This window comes from Loxodonta africana, chromosome 2, assembly GCF_030014295.1.
Source record: "Loxodonta africana isolate mLoxAfr1 chromosome 2, mLoxAfr1.hap2, whole genome shotgun sequence".
NCBI classification, from domain to species: Eukaryota; Metazoa; Chordata; class Mammalia; order Proboscidea; family Elephantidae; genus Loxodonta; species Loxodonta africana.
The window spans coordinates 25,703,370-25,722,328 of record NC_087343.1 but is presented as its reverse complement, the minus strand read 5'-3'; the positions used below and the strand labels follow the sequence as shown (position 1 = coordinate 25,722,328).

General features: G+C 35.4%; 1 protein-coding gene across 2 annotated transcripts in view; it reads left to right on the top strand.

Annotated features, from left to right (window-relative positions):
* CDH12 (cadherin 12) overlaps window positions 1-18,959 on the top strand; it is a 362,543-nt gene that overhangs the window by 275,190 nt on the left and 68,394 nt on the right. For both annotated transcript variants that reach the window (XM_064270834.1, XM_003407877.4), the window contains 2 exons: window positions 1,000-1,187; window positions 17,686-17,939. In XM_064270834.1, the coding sequence (XP_064126904.1) occupies window positions 1,000-1,187; window positions 17,686-17,939 (442 nt within the window). The remainder of the gene's footprint in view (window positions 1-999; window positions 1,188-17,685; window positions 17,940-18,959) is intronic.

The window sequence follows — 18,959 nt, the reverse complement described above, 5'->3', positions numbered from 1 at the left end:
TCCTTCCATTCTCTCCCTCTTTATTTCTGTTTAAAGGGAATAGTGTTTAATGTATTAACACTTGTTTGATTAGCTTTCAGTAAAAAAGCATATATGTTTTCCTTCATGTTATACTTTACAAATATATTATATATATATTTATAAAACATTCTGTATGTGTATGTATATGTATAAACATACTATCTACATATGTATGTAAAATAAGCCTTTTACTTCTTTCTCTTAAATGCTAAAAAACTTGAGAGAACTATATATCCTGATTTAAATGTGTGTGAAAATACCTAGCAAAGTTCCTATTAAAAATTTACTAAACATAAATTGAATCTTAATCTACAATATAATACTTCTAATTCCATCATACTCAACTGGCATAAATTCCCAAATTTTGGTTAAACTATACAGTTCATTTTACAGAGTCATATTTAGCTTAACTATTTATATTTATTAAATGGTTTTAAGAAACTTTAATTTCCTATAAATATCTAAGCATCTGTCCATCCATCATCTATCTATCTATCTGTCTATCATCTATCAATCTATCTATCTATCTATCTATCTATCTATCTATCTATCTATCTATCTATCTATCTATCTACCTACCTATCAACTATCTATCTATCCATCTATCTATCTATGTCTTGCATCTTGGATTCTATTGTATTGACAGCAGTTAATTTCATTGATATTTCTACCTTCACATTTGATATTTGGTATACTTTGATGCTGCTAGCATGTGAAATATTTGTTCATAGTAATTTTAGTTAAACACATTCTGTTCACTATATAATGCCTAATTAAAATTCTTGAGCAGGACCTATGGAAGAGTGAAGTTAGTACTCCTAGTGATAACTCTTAATCTGACAGCATATTGCCTTCTCATTTTGCACTATTTTGTTGTAAATTTGATTTACTTCCTATAGACTGTATTTTCAAGCCTGATAATCTTACTATATACCTTAATAACTCCACTGTCAATGTAAATTTTATATGTCTTGGCAGGCATCTTCCATCTGAAAGTTCCTGAGTCTTCTCCTGTGGGCTCAGCTATTGGAAGAATAAGAGCTGTGGATCCTGATTTTGGGAAAAATGCAGAAATTGAGTACAATATTGTGCCAGGAGATGGGGGAAATTTGTTTGATATTGTCACAGATGAGGATACACAAGAAGGAGTCATCAAATTGAAAAAGGTACCCAGACAAACTTTTAGACAGCTGACTGTAATTAAAGAAGAGAAAGAATGAAAATTAAAATGACAAATGATTTTAATTTTCTTTCTATTAGCCGTGTTTTAAATTAAAAACAAAAATAAATTCAATAAGCATGAGGTTTTTACTTCCACGGACACTTATTCTGTGAACCAGCAGGAATATATGTTAAGTTGTAATGAGCAAGTCTATTAATTTGCTTAATTATTTTTTAATCTCAGCAGAGTTTAATGACAATTTTAAATTTGGGCTATAAACACAGAAACATTTTAATGTAAAAATAAGACCCAGAAGTAAATTCCAGCCCCACTGATCTTGAACCATTTATAACTTTTCTGAAAGTGTAAATATGTAATTCACACATTCCTGGTGATAGCTGAAATCGTGGTGAAGGAAACCCAATATCAATAAGCCCTAATCACTGAAGGACTGGAAGAAATGAGAGAGGATAACGATCGGTTTGTGGGGATCATAAGCAAAAAAGCAAAAAGAATTAGGAGAAAAACTAAGTTGAATGATGAAAAAAAGCAGTTTAATCGGATTAAATGGGTAAATGCAGAACACGGTTGCAGAAGGAGAGAGCAAAGTTAGTTGAGATTTTCTAAAGAAATGATTACATTCATTACATGTACTTTTGTCTTTTATTGGATGGTGGCATGGAGGTGGGGGGAACTGTCTTTAAGTCGATTGAGACTCATAGAGACCATATAGGGTTTCCAAGGCTGTAAATCTCTACGAAAGCAGGCTGCCACATCTTTCTCCCTCAGAGCCACTGGTGGTATTCAACCAATGACTCTTCAGTTAGCAGCCGATCCCTTTAACCACTGCACCACCAGGTGGCATGGGAAAGAAGCATATAAATTGAGAAAGCACATAGTCCCTGTACTCAAGTAACTTCCATTTCCGTCGGGGAAGTCAGTTGATGAACAAGTAAATTAACCATCACTGTGAAACTCTGGTGGCATTGTGGTTAAGAGCTAGGGCTGCTAACCAAAAGGTCAGCAGTTCAAATCCACCAGGTGCTCCTGGGAAACCTTGTGGGGCAGTTCTACTCTGTCCTATAGGATCACTAGGAGTCAGAATTGACTCAAGGGCATCAGGTTTATGAGGACTAATGATGATGAAGTGGTCAAGAGCTCAGGCTGCTAACTGAAAGGTCAGCAGTTCAAATCCACCTGCTGCTCCTTGGAAACCCTATGGGCAGTTCTATTTTGTCCTATAGAGTTGCTATGAGTCGGAACCTACTGGAAGGCAACAGGTTTTTTCGTTTGTTTTTTACGAGCACTGATGGAGGCCTGATGGTGCAATGGTTAAGAGTTTGGCTGCTAACTAAATAGTTGGCAGTTCGAATCCACCAGCCACTCCTGGGAAGCCCTATGGGGCAGCTCTATTCTGTCCTTTAGAGTTGGAATCGACTCAACAGTAGAGGGTATGAGCACTGATAAGTTCCACTATAAAACATAAAGCATGGTGAGCAAGTAACAAGTATTGTGAAAGGTGGAAACTATCTTATAGTGAGGTGGTCAGAAAAGACATCTATGTGAGGCTAAAATTTGAGCATAAACCTGAAGGAATGAGGGGTGATCCATGTAATGTCTTGGGATGTACATTTCAGAAAGAATGAGGAGTAGTAGCAAAATCTCTGAAGCAGGAGTGTCTGGGCAAGGTGGCCAGTGGGGCTGGAGTACAGTTAGTGAAAAGGAGTGTGGGCAGAGATGAGGTCAGAAGGAGACGGGTCTGTCATGGAGAGCCTTGTAGGCCATATCAGGGACTTTGGATTAGACCATGAGATGGGAGGCCAAGGGTCATTTCAGATATAAATGATCTTTTCCAGGGATTTCTCTGGATGTTCTGAGCAGAATAATGACTAGAAGGTCAGGATAGAAATAGGACCAGTTAGAAGACTATAGAAATAATCCGGAAATGACTACATGGTAACGTGAAACCTGAAGTTGGTAGCAAAAGAGATTGTGAGACATGGGGAGAGCCTGGCTCCATTTAAAAAACAGCCGATATATATGTTTATACATCTTTTGGTCATCTGGTAAATTATAATGCCTAATAAAATACATGGATTTTGCTCCCAGTGCTGTGATTTGTTTCAGTCTCTAAATAAGGATCCAGCAGAGACAATCCTTACTTACCAATCTATTATTCTTTTGGGGGGAAAAAAAATTGCAACTTGAAAACTGCATCAGGAAAACTTTTTTTGCAACAAAATTTAAAGTCTATCTGTCAATCATATGTATTGCAGACTGTGTGTGCGTGTGTATATGTGTGTGTGTACACACCACAGGTAGATATCTGACTTGATTAAACATGACAGTATGCTTCCATGCAAATGAAATAATGAGAAAAATATTCTGTCGAATAAACTCTTGAAAAATTCAAAATTAACTTAAACAATTGCATTGTTGAAATTCAGAGAATTTTTTTTTTTTTAGATAAGGACTCTATTACAGGACTATTCATGTATATATTCAGTGAGTTCTCAGAAAGCCTCACCTTGGATTTACCTTTAAGAGACCTTGAAGAATTAGATGAATAGTAATAAATATGTATGTAAGCATTGAGAGTAACTTTTCATTTCCATAATTATCTTAAAATTAGTTTTTAAGTGTTCCCTTCAGTTTTTCAGCATAGAATTGCAATGCAAAATATTTGATGTAAAACCAAACTCATATAGGAATTATGTTCTTAAATATAAAGTCCCCAAATTGATATTCTGTATTTCAAGAAATAGCTGTTTTTTAAGCATCGATTATTTTAATATTTTGTCAAACAGCATTTGAAATGCGGTGGAGAAATGAAGGAAAATATGATTTCTCTTCAGGGAATTTTTTTTTTTTTAATCTCACTTAAAATACATTAAACTGCTTAAAGTTCTCTGAAGCACATTTTTCCTTCTTTTTAATCTTCAAATTTGTTTATTTGCTATTATTTTAGTATTCCACCCCCTCTCTTCTATTCTTCCATAGAGGGATGATCTAAGGGGATTAAAAAAAATATGGTCAGGTTTATAGGAGCTGAGAAGAATGAAAAAAGGCATTTTTACTTCTTTTATATTTTTTAATCTTAACTTGGATTTACTTTATGAGCACTGTGACAGAATGTCATTTCACTGTGTCGCTTTGAATTTAAAATAACATTATGAAACTTTATACACCTCTCCAAGGCATAAGATACTGGTTTAAAAGAATAAAAACAAACTACTCTACTCTTTTTACTCTACTCATATCACACTGATCAAAAAAAAATTTTTTTTAATTAATTCCCTGTGTTGTTAAACACATATAACAATACATTCTTTTTTTTCAATTTGGATAAGTAAAACTTGTTAAAATTTTCACTCCATCTAAAAATTAGGAGATGGGTTAAAATTAAAATTAAAGAATAATATGTTTTAAATTGAAAAAAAAAAACTCTTAAGTGAAGAGCTAAATAAAATATACGTTTTTAAGCAGTGGCTTTTTTTCCCCCTGCTGCATAAAAAAAAAAAAAAAAATTTTTTTTTTTAAGTAAGACTAAAATATACACCCACTGGATATAAGTAAACATAAAAATTTATAAGAGTTAAAAAAAATTCAAGGGCTGACAATCCAAGTATCTATATAGAGCCACTGTGGTTTTCTTGTCACTGATTAAGAAATCTGGGCAATTAAAATAGTGGGGTTAATACTTCAGTTATGTAAAAGACCGATTTTAATATCCTGCATAATTTCTAAAATAGCTGGGTTCCCCTTCTACTAAAATAACTATTAGGAACTACTAAGAACTACTGTAGAAAATGCAAACGGCCAACTGATTTTATTTTATTTTAAAATAAGTAAAACCTTTTTGAAGTTAACAAAAATCACCTTATAATTTGCTTTATTAAGGTGATGTTACCTGGCAATACTTTATCATTTCAAATTAACATAACTGCATGATCACATTGAATCCGAAGCAGATTGTTTTTTTTTTTTTCCTTGAAAAGTATAAGAGATAAAAGATATTACTCCACACAAGGACCGTTTAATAGGCTAAGTTCTCACATGGTCCCATTTATATTTAACCTGTATCCGGTTAGTCAGTAAAATTCCTTTCCTTTTTGCAGTCCTAGCAAATAGCAATGCAGCGACTCCACACCAAACAATTTGGTGACATAGCACCATCGTGTGGTCAGTTCTTGAATAACTCTTAGGAACAACCTGAAAATAAAATTTTGAATTGTTATATGCAGTTAAATATGCACCTCTATTTTGATTAAGTTTAAAATACTATTTTTAACTACTATAACTTTTTTTATAACATTTAGAATTTCAAAGAAAAATAGGTGACTTTTTTACTTGTCTCTGTAAATAATATGTTGCTTTTTTTCCCTTAATTTTTGTTTTCATCTTTTTCACACACCTTTCCTAGTTTTCCTAAACTTTCTCCTCATCTCTGAATTAGCCCCAAATCGACATAACATATTGCGAGTGCTCTACCACTTTTTATACATTTCTGTCTGTGCCACAATCTCTTCAAACTCAGAATATTTGATATTAAATTCCTTCTCTTCTCCCAACCAAAATGGGCCTGTTCATATTTTCTCCCTTCTGGGTAACACTCCATCTTCTAATCAGTCCTTAGACTGGAAGTCTGAGGTCTTTCTGACTCTGCTTCCTTATTCATTGCCTCCTCTTGTCAAGTTAGACGCAAAGCCTGGCCATTAATTTTCTAGAACATGGATTAAAATATCTCCTTTCTTCTTCTAGTGGTTTGACTTTCGGCCCTCACAGTTGTTCCTTTGCACTCTTTTCGGGGCCAGAATGGCAGCTAATAACAACAGTGGCTGTTTTCTAAGCCTCGCACCTTATCTTCCTCCAACCTACCCTTTCCTCTGGGAGGGAATGATCGAACACGTCAATCTGTTTACTGTCTTCTCAGACTGAAACCCTCTTCTGGTTTCTCACATGTTTAGTCTTTATCTTATTATCACGCACGCACGCACGCACGCAACTAAACCAAATCTACCATAGTTGTTCTACTCGTCCTCCTGCATCTGAAGCCCTGCCCACAGGGATTTCTTAGTGTATTTTTTCCTGTTCTTTAACGTTTGTCTCCCATACCTCTTTCTTTCTTGAGTTTCTCTGACAGAGTTGATCACTCCTTACTTTGTTCCCCAAATGTCAACGTTTCTGTCAAAGCATCCTTGACGCTGCTGGCGTTCATGTTTTGAAGACATTTGATTCTTCCTACTATATTTTAAGCTCCTGGAGGTGCTCAGGAGTCCTTGTGTCTTGGAGATGGTTAAGCACTTGACTACTAACTGAAATGTTGGTGGTTCTAGAAGTGCATCAAAATAAAAGCCTGGTGATCTGCTTCCAAAATGTTCCTGCCTTGAAAACTCTATGGGATTAACACAAAGACAACTTTTTCTTTTTTTTAGAGGTGCTTAATCATTTTTATCATATTTGTATTTGTGTCCTCATACCAAAGGAAAGGCATTTCCAAATGTAGGGTATTGAAAATTTTTGTTAAGTAAAAAGAACGAATATCTTATGTTGGTTTAGTGTTTCAATTTCTGTTGCATTATTTCCCTTAGTCCACACTTGGAATATAAAGTTCTCAGATTATGGAAACTATTTAGATAGGGTTTTTTGTTTGTTTGTTTGGTTGGTTTTTGTTTTCTGATTCTACAAATAAGAAATCTGCAGCTCAGAGAAGAAAGGCGACTTTATAAGATTTCACACAGCTTGTCATTATTTATAGTACATATTTGAAAAGCATATACTTTAGACTCGTGCAAAGACCAATATGGGATAGAAATAAAATGTGAAATTGATCATTCAAGGAAGCTAGAAAGATAATTGATCTCCCCAAATGATCGCGGTTTTTACTGTGTGTATGTGAAGCACATATTTTACTTATATGCTATTATACACTATTAAACATTTATCATAGTTAATGAGATCTATTTTTAGGAAAGAAAAAAACACTGAAAATCTGTATCTAGAAGCACTGGAAATACTTTTAATGCCCCTCACTCCCTTTTTTTTTTTTAATTGACTGAACTTGTTTCAAAAATTACTATCATTTAAATATGGGCATAATTACAATGCCCAGAATTATTAAGTTTATTCATTAAAACTATCTAAATTGGGCAGTGCCACAAAAAATTGGAGTGTAGTAAAAATTTGCTTACAGAAAAAAATTGACTGTTTTTCTAATAAATCTGCTATTTATTTAGAGATAAATTGTATGACATGGATGTTTTCTCATTTAAATATCTATTATTATTAAAACACTCTTTTGGTTTGGTTATCCAATTCTTTTAAGCTTTATTTTGTTTGTTTTTTAAACCTGAAATATTGTTGAAGATTTGCCAAAACTAAAATCTAGATTTTAAAATTGTGCACACTTCATTTTTTTTTTTTTTTTTTCCCTTTGATTCAGGTACATTCTCATCTGATCTAGTGACAACTTTTTATCCACCAAAGAATTGTTGGTTGACCTATTATTTCCTTGGAAAATACTGAGCTGAATTCTTTGTGAATTCTCGATGAGATTAAAAAATAACAATAATAAATACTGCTTGATTGAGATATAAGTCCAGGCAAAGGGGGATTTCTTTAACAGGAGCTAGTAAATTTCTCATATAATAAATTAACAATGTTTTAATAGAAAAAGAACATTTGTTCTAAACTTGGGGGAAGGACATTTTAGCAGAAGAACTCAGAGGCAAGAACAATGTATTCTGTGGGGTAGCCTCAGATCATTCAGTGTTTCTGGAGCAAAACCACAGAGTCCACAGGAGATTTGGTAGGGCTCAATAAGAAGCTTCCTCATGTACTGCAGGGGAGTTGTCACCAAACTGGGAAATAAGATAGGATATAATTAGTTTATGAGATCATTTAACTGTAGATTTTAGGGCTTCAGTCCAGAGTTTTCTGTTTCAGTAGGCTTGTCATGGCTATGAGAAATCACAAAGTATGTTGAAAAAAAAAAAAAAAAAGATTCTGATGTAGCTAATCCATGGTCTATCATTTGGAAAACCATTGTTGGAGGTGACAGAAAACTCTATGGTTCTAGCGAGGAGAGTAGGGTTTCATTTAGAGGAAGCATTCCATGGAAGTTGGAGGGAAGCAACAATAATTATAATATTCTAGAATTAGGATATTATATAAACGCTTCATGCTAGTGTAGATGAAGTTTAAACTAGGTCATGGGACATCAAGATGGTGAGAAATAGAGGAGCTAAGAAATGTCCAAAAGAAACGATAGATGTCAAGTATGACTTGAAGGTTTAAATCTTGGGTAATTTAGTGGATGGCGATGCCACCAATTGAGGCAGGTAATAAAAAAAACAGGTGGTACTTGTAAGTTCTGGTTTGACATGCTGACTTTTCAAGCTCCTCAATTCCACCTCCCGGTCATACACAAACACACTCTACTCACCTCTCCTACACACATACTAACATATGCACTCTCCCTCATCACTGTGAAACACAGTTCTACTCTGAAACACAGGGGTTGCCACGAGTCAGAATCCCCTGGACAACAACTGGTTTATTTTAGTTTTAACATACTACATAGTGTGCTTATTTATGTTATTATTGACTACTCACATCAAGAAGACAACAAGCTCCGTGCAGATGGTGACGTTTCTGTGCTTTTTACAGCTCTAACACCTGTAATGTTATCTGGCACATAGCAGGATTCTTAAGAAATACTTGTTGAAGGAAGGAATCACAGGCCTTCTGTCAGGCTCACCTACCTGCGACTTTCCCCTGACTTGTCCTTCTCATCTCAGAGCTGCATTCCTGTCTGCTCTGTGTTATGTTGTCTCCTTCTGGGTAATTTTCCGTCTCATTACCCTGACTATTTTCCTTATAAAACTTATCACTAATTGAAAAGGACTTATTTACTTGTTTCCGGTGTGCCATTCCCTCTCTACAATATAAGACCCATGAGAAAATGGGCTTTATTTAACTTGTTAACCACTGTCTCCAGCTTCTAAAACATCCTGAGGCACACAGTAAAATCTAAGCCAATACTTGATTCAATTAATGTCAATTTGAATATTTTTAATAAATTGATATTAATTAAAGCCAAATGTCACAAAACTTAGTTTTATGCTCAATATTGTAGTTATTTGTTTCTATTAGCACTTTTCCATTTCCATGAGAAAGGATTCTAAAATTCTACCACTATTCAAGTCACAGGAGCCCTGGTGGTGCAATGGTTAAGAGCTCAAGTGCTAACCAAAAGGTTGGCAGTTCGAATCCACCAGCCACTCCTTGGAATCCCTATGGGGCAGTTCTACTCTGTCCAATAGGGTCACTGTGAGTCAGAATCAACTAGATAGCAGTGGCTTTTTGTTTTTTTACTCAATACACATATTAAAGCATCATTAGATAATGTCTACACCTCCTTTTTAATTGATTATTTTTAAGAGGTCCTGGTGATGCAGTGGTTAAGCTCTGGGCTGCTTACCGAAAGGTCAGTGGTTCTAACCCTTCCAGCTGTTCCACAGGAGAAAGATGTGGCAGTCTGCTTCTGTAAAGTTTACAGCCTTGGAAACCCTATGAAGCAGTTTTACTATGTCCTATACAGCTGATATCAGTCAGAATTGACACAACACAAACTGGTTTTTGGTTTTCTTTTTAGAATGAAGCCACTTGTTCTGAAAGTCTCATCTTTATACTTCAGCCTGGTATGATAAATCTGCTTTACAATGGCTTGTTCCTAGTGTTTCTTCTTCATCTTGGTCTAGGCTCATATAAGTCAGTTTTCTAGCCATTCCTCTTGAAAGGGGTCTAGTATGATTAAGATAAATCATTGGGATTCACTGACAATTTTTCTTTCCATTGATCATTAAGGCCTACTACATTTTTGTGAGTGTAGAGTCTTATTATTAAAAGATATATACATATTTAAGAATTATAATTTTACTGTGCTTGTGGGAATGATATGAGTTCATCATAAAAATTGAAACAATATAGAACAGCAAAAAGTAAAGAGGAATGAAGCCCTTTTACATCTCAATATCTATTGTTAACATTGGGAAAAGGTTCCATATATTCATCTACACTTATTTAGAGGTAGAATGGTAGAAAGATAGATAGGAGAGAGGGAGACAGAGAATCTTCAAGAGGAATGGTTTTATTCATAAAATATAGCAAATATTACATCAAACTTCTAAGAAGAATGTAATATTTCATTCTATTTGATTTCAACAGAAAAAATATCGATGTGAAATGTCCTTCCATTTTTAAATTTCAGAAAAATATTTCTTCTACATAAAACTATTTCCTGAAAGATGTCTCTATAATTATGAATAAAAACAAAAATCATGATGTTAGAACTATTAGTAGTATTTCAGTTACCTCTCTTAATTTTAGATTATTTAATATATTGCTATCAAAGATTCCTTAATCTTAAATGCTATCAATAAACACCTTAGAGTTTATATATGCTTCCTCTCTTTCACCTTCCAAGATTATTAGTTATATAAGAACATTTAGCTTTCAAGTTTGAAAACATAAACGTTTTATTTTCCTAGACAAATTTAGCAATGCTTACAATCAGTTCTCTTACTAGATGGTCTCCAACCTGTCTCTTCCTCTCTCTTCTTCCTCCTTCCTTTTCTCTTCCTCCTTCTCCTTCTGCTTCTACTTCCTCTTCTTCTCTTCCTTTCTGCTTCTCCTTTTCCCTGTTCCTCTTTCTCCTGCTACTTCTTGTTGTCAGCTGCCATAGAGCCGGTTCCGACTCATAGCGACCATATGCACAACAGAAGGAAGCACTGCCTGGTCCTGAACCATCCTCACAAGCATTGTTATACTTAAGCCCATTGTTGCAACCACTGTGTCAATGAGACTATCTCATTCACGGTCTTCCTCTTTTTCTCTGACTCCCTACTTTACCAAGCATGATGTCTTTCTCCAGAGACTGATCCCTCCTGACAAAATGCCCAAAGTATGTGAGACGTAGTCTTGCCATCTTTGCTTCTAAGGAGCATTCTGGTTGTACTTCTTCCAAGACAGATTTGTTTGTCCTTTTGGAAATCCATGCTATATTTGATATTCTTCACCAACACCACAATTCAGAAGCATCAGTTCTTCTTTGGTCTTCTTTTATTCATCGTCCAGCTTTCACAGGCATATGAAGCAATTGAAAACACCATGCTTGGGTCAGGAAAACCTTAGTCTTCCTCAGTCTCCTGCTCATACTCCTCTTTTTAGTAAATTTATCCCTTGTATGGTTACCATCATTACATTTTTCCCCAAAAAAGCTTTCACGTGTGTTGTAATCTCTGAATTCATACATGTCGAAGACTGTCTGTCTCTTGGTTTTACGGTTAAAAGAAAGCTTAACCAGTATATTATTCTGGATAATGTTTACTTTTCCTTAGAGCATTGTACACATAGTCCCATTGACTGCTGGAATTGAGTTGCTGACGGGAATATGTGGCCAATCTCTTCCCTTATATAGTGTATTTTCTTCCTGGATGCGTAAATACATCTTTCTTAATTCTGATAATTTATTTTTAAAATTCAAGAATTCATCATCTGTCATCTATAGTACTTCGCCCAACCCTCTCCTGAAACATGATACATAGATTCAGTTCTTTATTTATAAAGTCCTGATTATTTCCTATTAAGATATTTTTACATATTTTAAAATTTTTAGTTCTTTGTTTCAAGGATATCAATTATCTGTATATTTATTTTATTTTGTTTCATAGTATATTTAATCTTTGGGTTTACATTGTTTTTAAATAATGGTAATCATGATTATTTCTATTTTTTCATTAATTATGTCTCTATATATTAATTCTGCATATATATAATGGGTTTTCTTATTTTTTTTCTTTCAAGTGCTAATATTCTTTTAACTTGTTATTCAAATTTCATTATTTGTTATGTTCTTCTATAGAGCTAGTTCCTCCAGGGAGTATTTCTTTGTTTCTTGAGCTATATATAATTTTATTTGTACTATGTTGGCATTGAAGCCCTGGTGGCACAGTGGTTAAACATTTGGCTGTTATCCAAAAGGTTGGCGGTTTGCATCCACCAGCAGCTCCTTGGAAACCCAATGGGGCAGTTCTACTCTGTCTTGTAGGGTCACTATGAGTCAAAATCGACTCAATGCAGTGTTTTTGTTTGTTTGTTTATACTAGTATATTTGTCAAAGTTTTTAATTTTGGTTTACCTCAGGAGAAACACAGACATTTCTGATCAAAATCTTGCACGTGTCCTTATACCTTCAGGTGAATTTCCTTTGCCTTCCTTTCCATCTTATATGGTATAGTTTTGTTTTTCCGTCTAAGCTATGGTTTGAAGGCAGAGAATTTCTTGTTCTTTTTCTGTAGCATCTAGAACACAAGGGGAAGCACAAGAGAGAGCCCAAGTATAGTTCTGTGCAGTCTTTGTAGGAGAAAGAGGGCTGAACGATCTCTTTTGAGCTTTTGCTAAATGTCATGTGCATAAGTTTACTCTTTCTAGGATGGTGGGTAAAAATATAAGATAATCCAAAAGGGTGTCAACTGGATTTTTACTATTTTCTCAATTCAGTGTGTAATTCTGAAGCCTATGATTACTCACCTCATACATGCTTCCTCTTCTATTTTTAAGCAGACTTTTTTGCAATTTATCATATGAGATCATGCTCCTTTTCTTGCAGGGCAGTTGTTAGTGAAATTTTCGGTGGTTTTACTACTTTTTTATTCTTTTCATTAGTTGTAAGAAAGTTTTAATTTTATTCCCTCCTCTTTTTTACAAAATATTGTTTTAATTTTTTTTTTTTTTAATATCGCCTAAAATTGTTGTTGTTAGTTGCCAACAAGTTGATTTCAGCTCATGGTGACCCCATGTGTGCAGAGTAGTACTGCTACATAGGGTTTTCAAGGCTTTGACCTTTTGGAAGCAGATAGCCAGACCTGTCTTCTGAGGCACCACTGGGTGGATTTGAACTGCCACCCTTCCAAGCACTTAATCATTTGCTCCATCTAGGAACTCCCCTCCTAAAGTTGTCTCTAGTATATTAAAGCCCCAGAATTGCTTACTTAGTATCTTTTTCCTTAATGGGGTGTCCATCTTCTTACTTATTCTTTGACTTTGTTACAGTTGGTAATTGTTTGGGCCATGGCTGCTGTATTTGTACTCAATTGCTGTGTAACAATTGACTGCAAATGTAGCAGATTAAAACAACACACATCTGTCTCACAGTTTTTGTGGGTCAGGTTATAGTATACTTGGATCCTCTGCTCAGGGTCTCACCAGGCTGAAATCAAGGCGCCAGCCATGGCTGTGTTCTGATTTGAGGCTTGAAGTCCTATTTGAAGCTTATTTCTTGTTGGTAGAATCCATTTCCATGCAGTTTTGTGACAAAAGTCCCTTCTTTCTTGCTAAGTGTTGGCTCAGGTTCTCTCTCACTTCCTAGAGGCCACCCTCAGACACTTGCCATGTGGACTCCTCTTCTCACAACATGGCAGCTTACTTCTTCAAGGTCAGCATCTACCAGCATCTGTCACTGTCCCTTCTTTTACAGACTCATCTGATCAAGAAAAATCTCCTTTTTGATTAACTCGATATCAAGTGATTGAGATCTTTAATTATAAGTGCATATTTTCTAAAATTAAGTGTAATAAATTCGTAGAGTTGATATCCCTTTAAATTCACAGGTCCCTCACACACTAAAGGGGAGAGAATCATACAAGGGTGTGGGTCATAGGGGAGCAGGAATCTTGGGGCTATCTTGGAATTCTGCGTACCACAACTGGTGTTGTTCACATTCCCAAAAATATAGCTCAACATTATCTAGGAGCATGATGAGGCCTGGGGTACCCCAGGGAGTTATTCTCCTCTAATTAATTTCAAAAATTGTTCCCCCTTTGTTCACCTGTAAAATGAGAGAATCATTTGGCACTTAGCATTTTATGTAGTTATTTATGACCTAAACCTCAGGAAAGGAGTCCTGGCAGTGCAATATTTAAAGCTTTCAGCTGCTAATCCAAAGGTCAGCAGTTCCAGACCTCAGGAAGGCAAGAGGAGAGAAAGTAGCTAAAAACAAAGAGGTAGAAGGTGATATCTAGGCCAAGCCCTCCTTTTATTCCCTGGAGAACAATTAAGTATATCATATTCCATTTCTCCCTAGCTATGGTTTCTTGCTGGGAAATTACCTATAATTTGATTTGTTCTCTGAAAATCCATGTCCATTAACCTTATTTGCGAAAATATCCTAAGGAGTGAGGAGTTACTCAGCTAAATTAATTGTCTTTAATCAATCATTACCTTATCATTCTAGAATGGTTAAAAAAAAAGTTAAATGGTCTCCAAGCAATGCCACAAAGTTTTCTATTTATTGTGTGAGAGTTAAAATGGCTCAACGTCCTATTAATGGATTTGTATCATAAAATATGGTTCACTTTCTAACGATAAAATTATCTTTCTGTTTCTTCTATATTTATCTCAAATGTCAGAGTTTTGATTGATTCTCAAATTAGGATAAGTCATTTCCCTGACACCATCCCAACCCCCCCGCCCTCCTCGCAACACACATGTACCAAAAAAGGAGAAGGTAGAAGGGGTAAGTAAATTCAGCTAGAGAGAGATCAGTATTGCTTCTCTTTTCTCTTCCAGAGCTATACTATATATTTTATAAAGTAGCATTATCTAAGGACACTGGTCATGATAAAATAAGTCCAGTTAGAATATTATTGTGGCATTGCACCTATAATTTTTTCTGTTTTTCTATCACTCCAGGATATAAGATTTTAGCTGAAATTAAAAAAAAAAAAAAAAAAAACCTGTGTATACAGAAAGAATCATTCATCTCAATCTATATGTCTCTGACCACCAAATAATCCCCTGCTGTGATAGGCTGTTAGTTTTTAAAATGCAGAGACTATTTCTGATCTCCTCCAAAACATGTGAAAAATGTTTCACAATTGTTCTGTCATTTCTAGGCTTGAAATGAACTTTTCAGTAGAAAGTCAAATTCTTCCAGATAGCTGTGGTATGTAAATAGATAGGGAAATAAAATTAAAATTATACTTAGAGAAGAATTTGCCTAATTATACCCATAATCAGAGGCATTTCATTATCTAGGAGAAAATAGGGAAGATTTTGAGGAACAATCTGGATCAACTGCTACATACTTTCTAAAATAGACTTTAATTATAGGTCACAGAGGAAGCAAACGCAGGACAGGGCAGCTCAATCTGCTTTGTAGGCAGACAGACCCACAAGATCCTAAAGTCAGAAATGTCTTGTTTTAGAAGTTGTTGTTGTTGGGTGCTGTTGAGTCAATTCTGACTCATAGTTATGCATGAGACAGAATATAACTGCCCTAGAGAGTTTTGTTGAGGTTGCAATTCTACGGAAGCAGATAGTCAAGTCTTTCTTCTGGGGAGCTGCTTGGTGGGTTCAAACCTCCAACCTTTTGATTAGCAGCCTGAAGCTTAATTCTTAGAAGTTATGGATCACTATCGTAGAAAAATCATACTGTTTAACATTCATAGATCATTTAAAGTTTACAAAAACAGAAAATATATTTTTATATGCCTTTAGTTTGAATCGAGTCCCTGGGTGGTGCAAAGGGTTAAAAAACTCAGCTGCTAACCAAAAGATCTGTGGTTAGAGTCCATCCAGAGATGCCTCATAAGAAAGTTCCATTGATCCACCTTCTAAAAATCCAGCCATTGAAAACCCTACAGAGCACAGTCTACTTCCTACTTGGTTAGGGCTGATCAAAGAAAGGACACTGTGAGATTATCCCCTCAGGTCCTAGATATTACATTTATATTCATGTAACCAATGGCCATATTATAAACCATGGCATGTTATACGTGCTCTTCTTTATTCGGAAACCCTGCTGGCGTAGTGGTTAAGAGCTGTGGCTGCTAACCAAAAGGTCAGCAGTTCAAACCCACCAAGTACTCCTTGGAAACCTTTTAAGGCAGTTCTATCCTGTACTGTAGGGTTACTAGGAGTCTGAATCGACTCGACAGCAAAGGGTTTGTTTTTTTCTTTGTTCGTTTTGGTTCTTTATTTATATTGGCTTTAAGATAAATCAAAATTCCCAATAGGAAAGAGGTGGAAATTGAAGAACATTGGTATTATATGTAAATAGGTATAAGGTAAACAAATAAAAATATAAAAAGTAAAAGAAAGCATTGACTACAAGGTATATAAAAAGATGAATAAAAATCAATTAATTTGAAAAAATAAAGAGAATAATTACAGGGAAAATAAATATAGGCAGCACTGAATGAAATGTACAGCAAAAGAGACTTGATGTCAAGTTCAAGAGGTGCTAATGTTTCATTATAATCATCTCCACAGAATTGTGAGTTTTTTGAGGATGTCACCCATGATTTTTTTTTTCCTTTTCTTGTTTTCCTTTGCCAGAGGAAATGCATAAAACAACATTCTTATGCTAAAGAGAGAGAGAAAAAAATATACCTCTTATTTCCCCCAAGTGCACTGAGGCAAAAAATAGATGTGTTGACACAGCCATTAGCGATGCATGGGAGTCACACTAGCTGGACTTACTTAGAAAACAGAAGCAATTCAAGGTGCCAGAAAATCACTATGTTAAGTGACATTAAGGTTATCTTCTTTTTCTTAGGTGATGAGAAGTCAGAGTCATTGACTTTGAAGTTACCATTTAGACAAAGCACCACAGCAAAACCATATTTCTGGAATATAATGTTTTCAGTTCTTGGTATCATCAGACTAATATCAACAGTCAGGGTGAATGTGAGCAGTAGTAATGCTAAAATAGAGAAACATTGACTTCAAGGAGAAATGACATTCAAATATTATATTTCACAGTATTCTTTGTCTTTGTACTTGTGCAACCTGAATTCTCGGTACACTGCCCATTAATTCCATATGCAACACTCAAAATATAAAACACCAAAACCCTTCTCATAGTTATCACTGTGTATGTCTTTAAATCCTGACACAGTCCTGTTTTGGCCAAAATATCTAGGCATTAAGAAGTATTTAATAAACAATAATATTATGGTCAAAATAAAGAAAGCAATCCAAGGCAAAAAACATATTTTGTTACACCAAATTTTCATCTGGGATCTGAAGAATATTTTCAATTATCCAATTTCAATTTTGTTTAGAAGTTTTATTGCACTGAGTTCCTCTAGATGTCAGTGTTGGATAAGAGCAGAGAAATGTTTTCCTCACTATCTCTTTTTCTTTTTCACTTGGCTCACAGAAAATGAAAAAGCGTGCACTCTGTCATTTTAATGTATGCAATGATTATTTTACAAGTTACAAAGAAACTTCTCAAAGTGCATGGTTCCTGTTTTTTTTTTTAAAAAAGATCTACTTTGTGCTTACCTCACCCCCTAATTCTATAGGAAAAGGAAGTCCATGTGTTGAAAACAGTACAATCTGTGCGAATTTACAAATTGCTTTGAAACAGTATTCACCATTTCTAGCACATTCTATGTGGATGGCAGCTCCTCACTTTTGATTTGTCCTTACTACAGCCATTAGATTTTGAAACGAAGAAGGCATATACTTTTAAAGTAGAGGCCTCCAATCTTCACCTTGACCACCGGTTTCACTCCGTGGGCCCCTTCAAAGACACAGCCACCTTGAAGATCAGCGTGCTGGACATGGATGAGCCACCGGTCTTCAGCAAGCCTCTGTACACCATGGAGGTTTATGAAGACACCCCAGTTGGGACCATCATTGGTGCCGTCACTGCCCAAGACCTTGATGTGGGCAGTAGTGCTGTGAGGTAAGAGAGGAAACGTTTTCTCTTCTGTGCTTCAAAAAAGAAAATGATAACCTTTGAATAAGTCTGCATGGATAATTAAGTTATAGAAAATAATGTCTGAAAATGTAATAACTTTACTTGATTAATATAATAATAGAGGAAAAGCCTAGGATTTGAGCAAAAACATTCTGAAATCAACCCCTGCAACAGTGTTTCCCAGTGGGGAGATATTAGACATAGCACTCACTTGCAGAAATCAGTTTTGCATCTTATCAAAGGTAGTTAATTATAACTTCCAAGGTTGATACTGATGATTAATGATATTAAGATACTTTTCACAGTGTCAGAATGTAATAGGCATTTAATAAATATTTTGAACACTCTAAAATCTCTGCCCTTTTACCCAAACATGAAGTTTGAAAATGCAGATGAATTTGCCATTTGCAGCTTGTAGCTCGTTATTTTACTGAGACAATGACTTCTGCTGTGTTTGAGGTACATGAATGTTAGCACAAATCAGAGTTGGCCCAAGGGCATGGTGAAAAATGCAATTGCCAAAAGCCCGCAATTTGCTAGGCGCTGATTCCGGTTCCTGTTGGCACCAGGCTGCTGGGGAAGTCAACAAAGCAATAAGGAGAGTAAGAAATCAGTCCATCAGTCTCCCTCTCTCTCTCTTTCTCTTTTTCCCTCTCCCTGTTCCTCAAGCCCATAAACCTCACTGTTGTTGTTAGGAGCCGTGGAATTGGTTCAGACTCAAAGCGACCATATATAAAACAGAATAAAACACCGCTTGGTCCTGCACCATCCTCACAGTCATTGCCATGTTTCAGCCCATTGATGTAGCCATTGTGTCAATCCATCTCATTGAGGGTCTTCCGCTTTTTCATTGATTCTCTACTTTACCAACCATGATATCCTTCTCCAGAGACTGACCTCTCCTGATAACATGTTCACAGTGCCTGAGACAAAGTCTCACCATCCTCGCTTCACAGGAGCACTCTGGCTGTATTTCATCCAAGACAGACTTGTTTCTTTTATTTG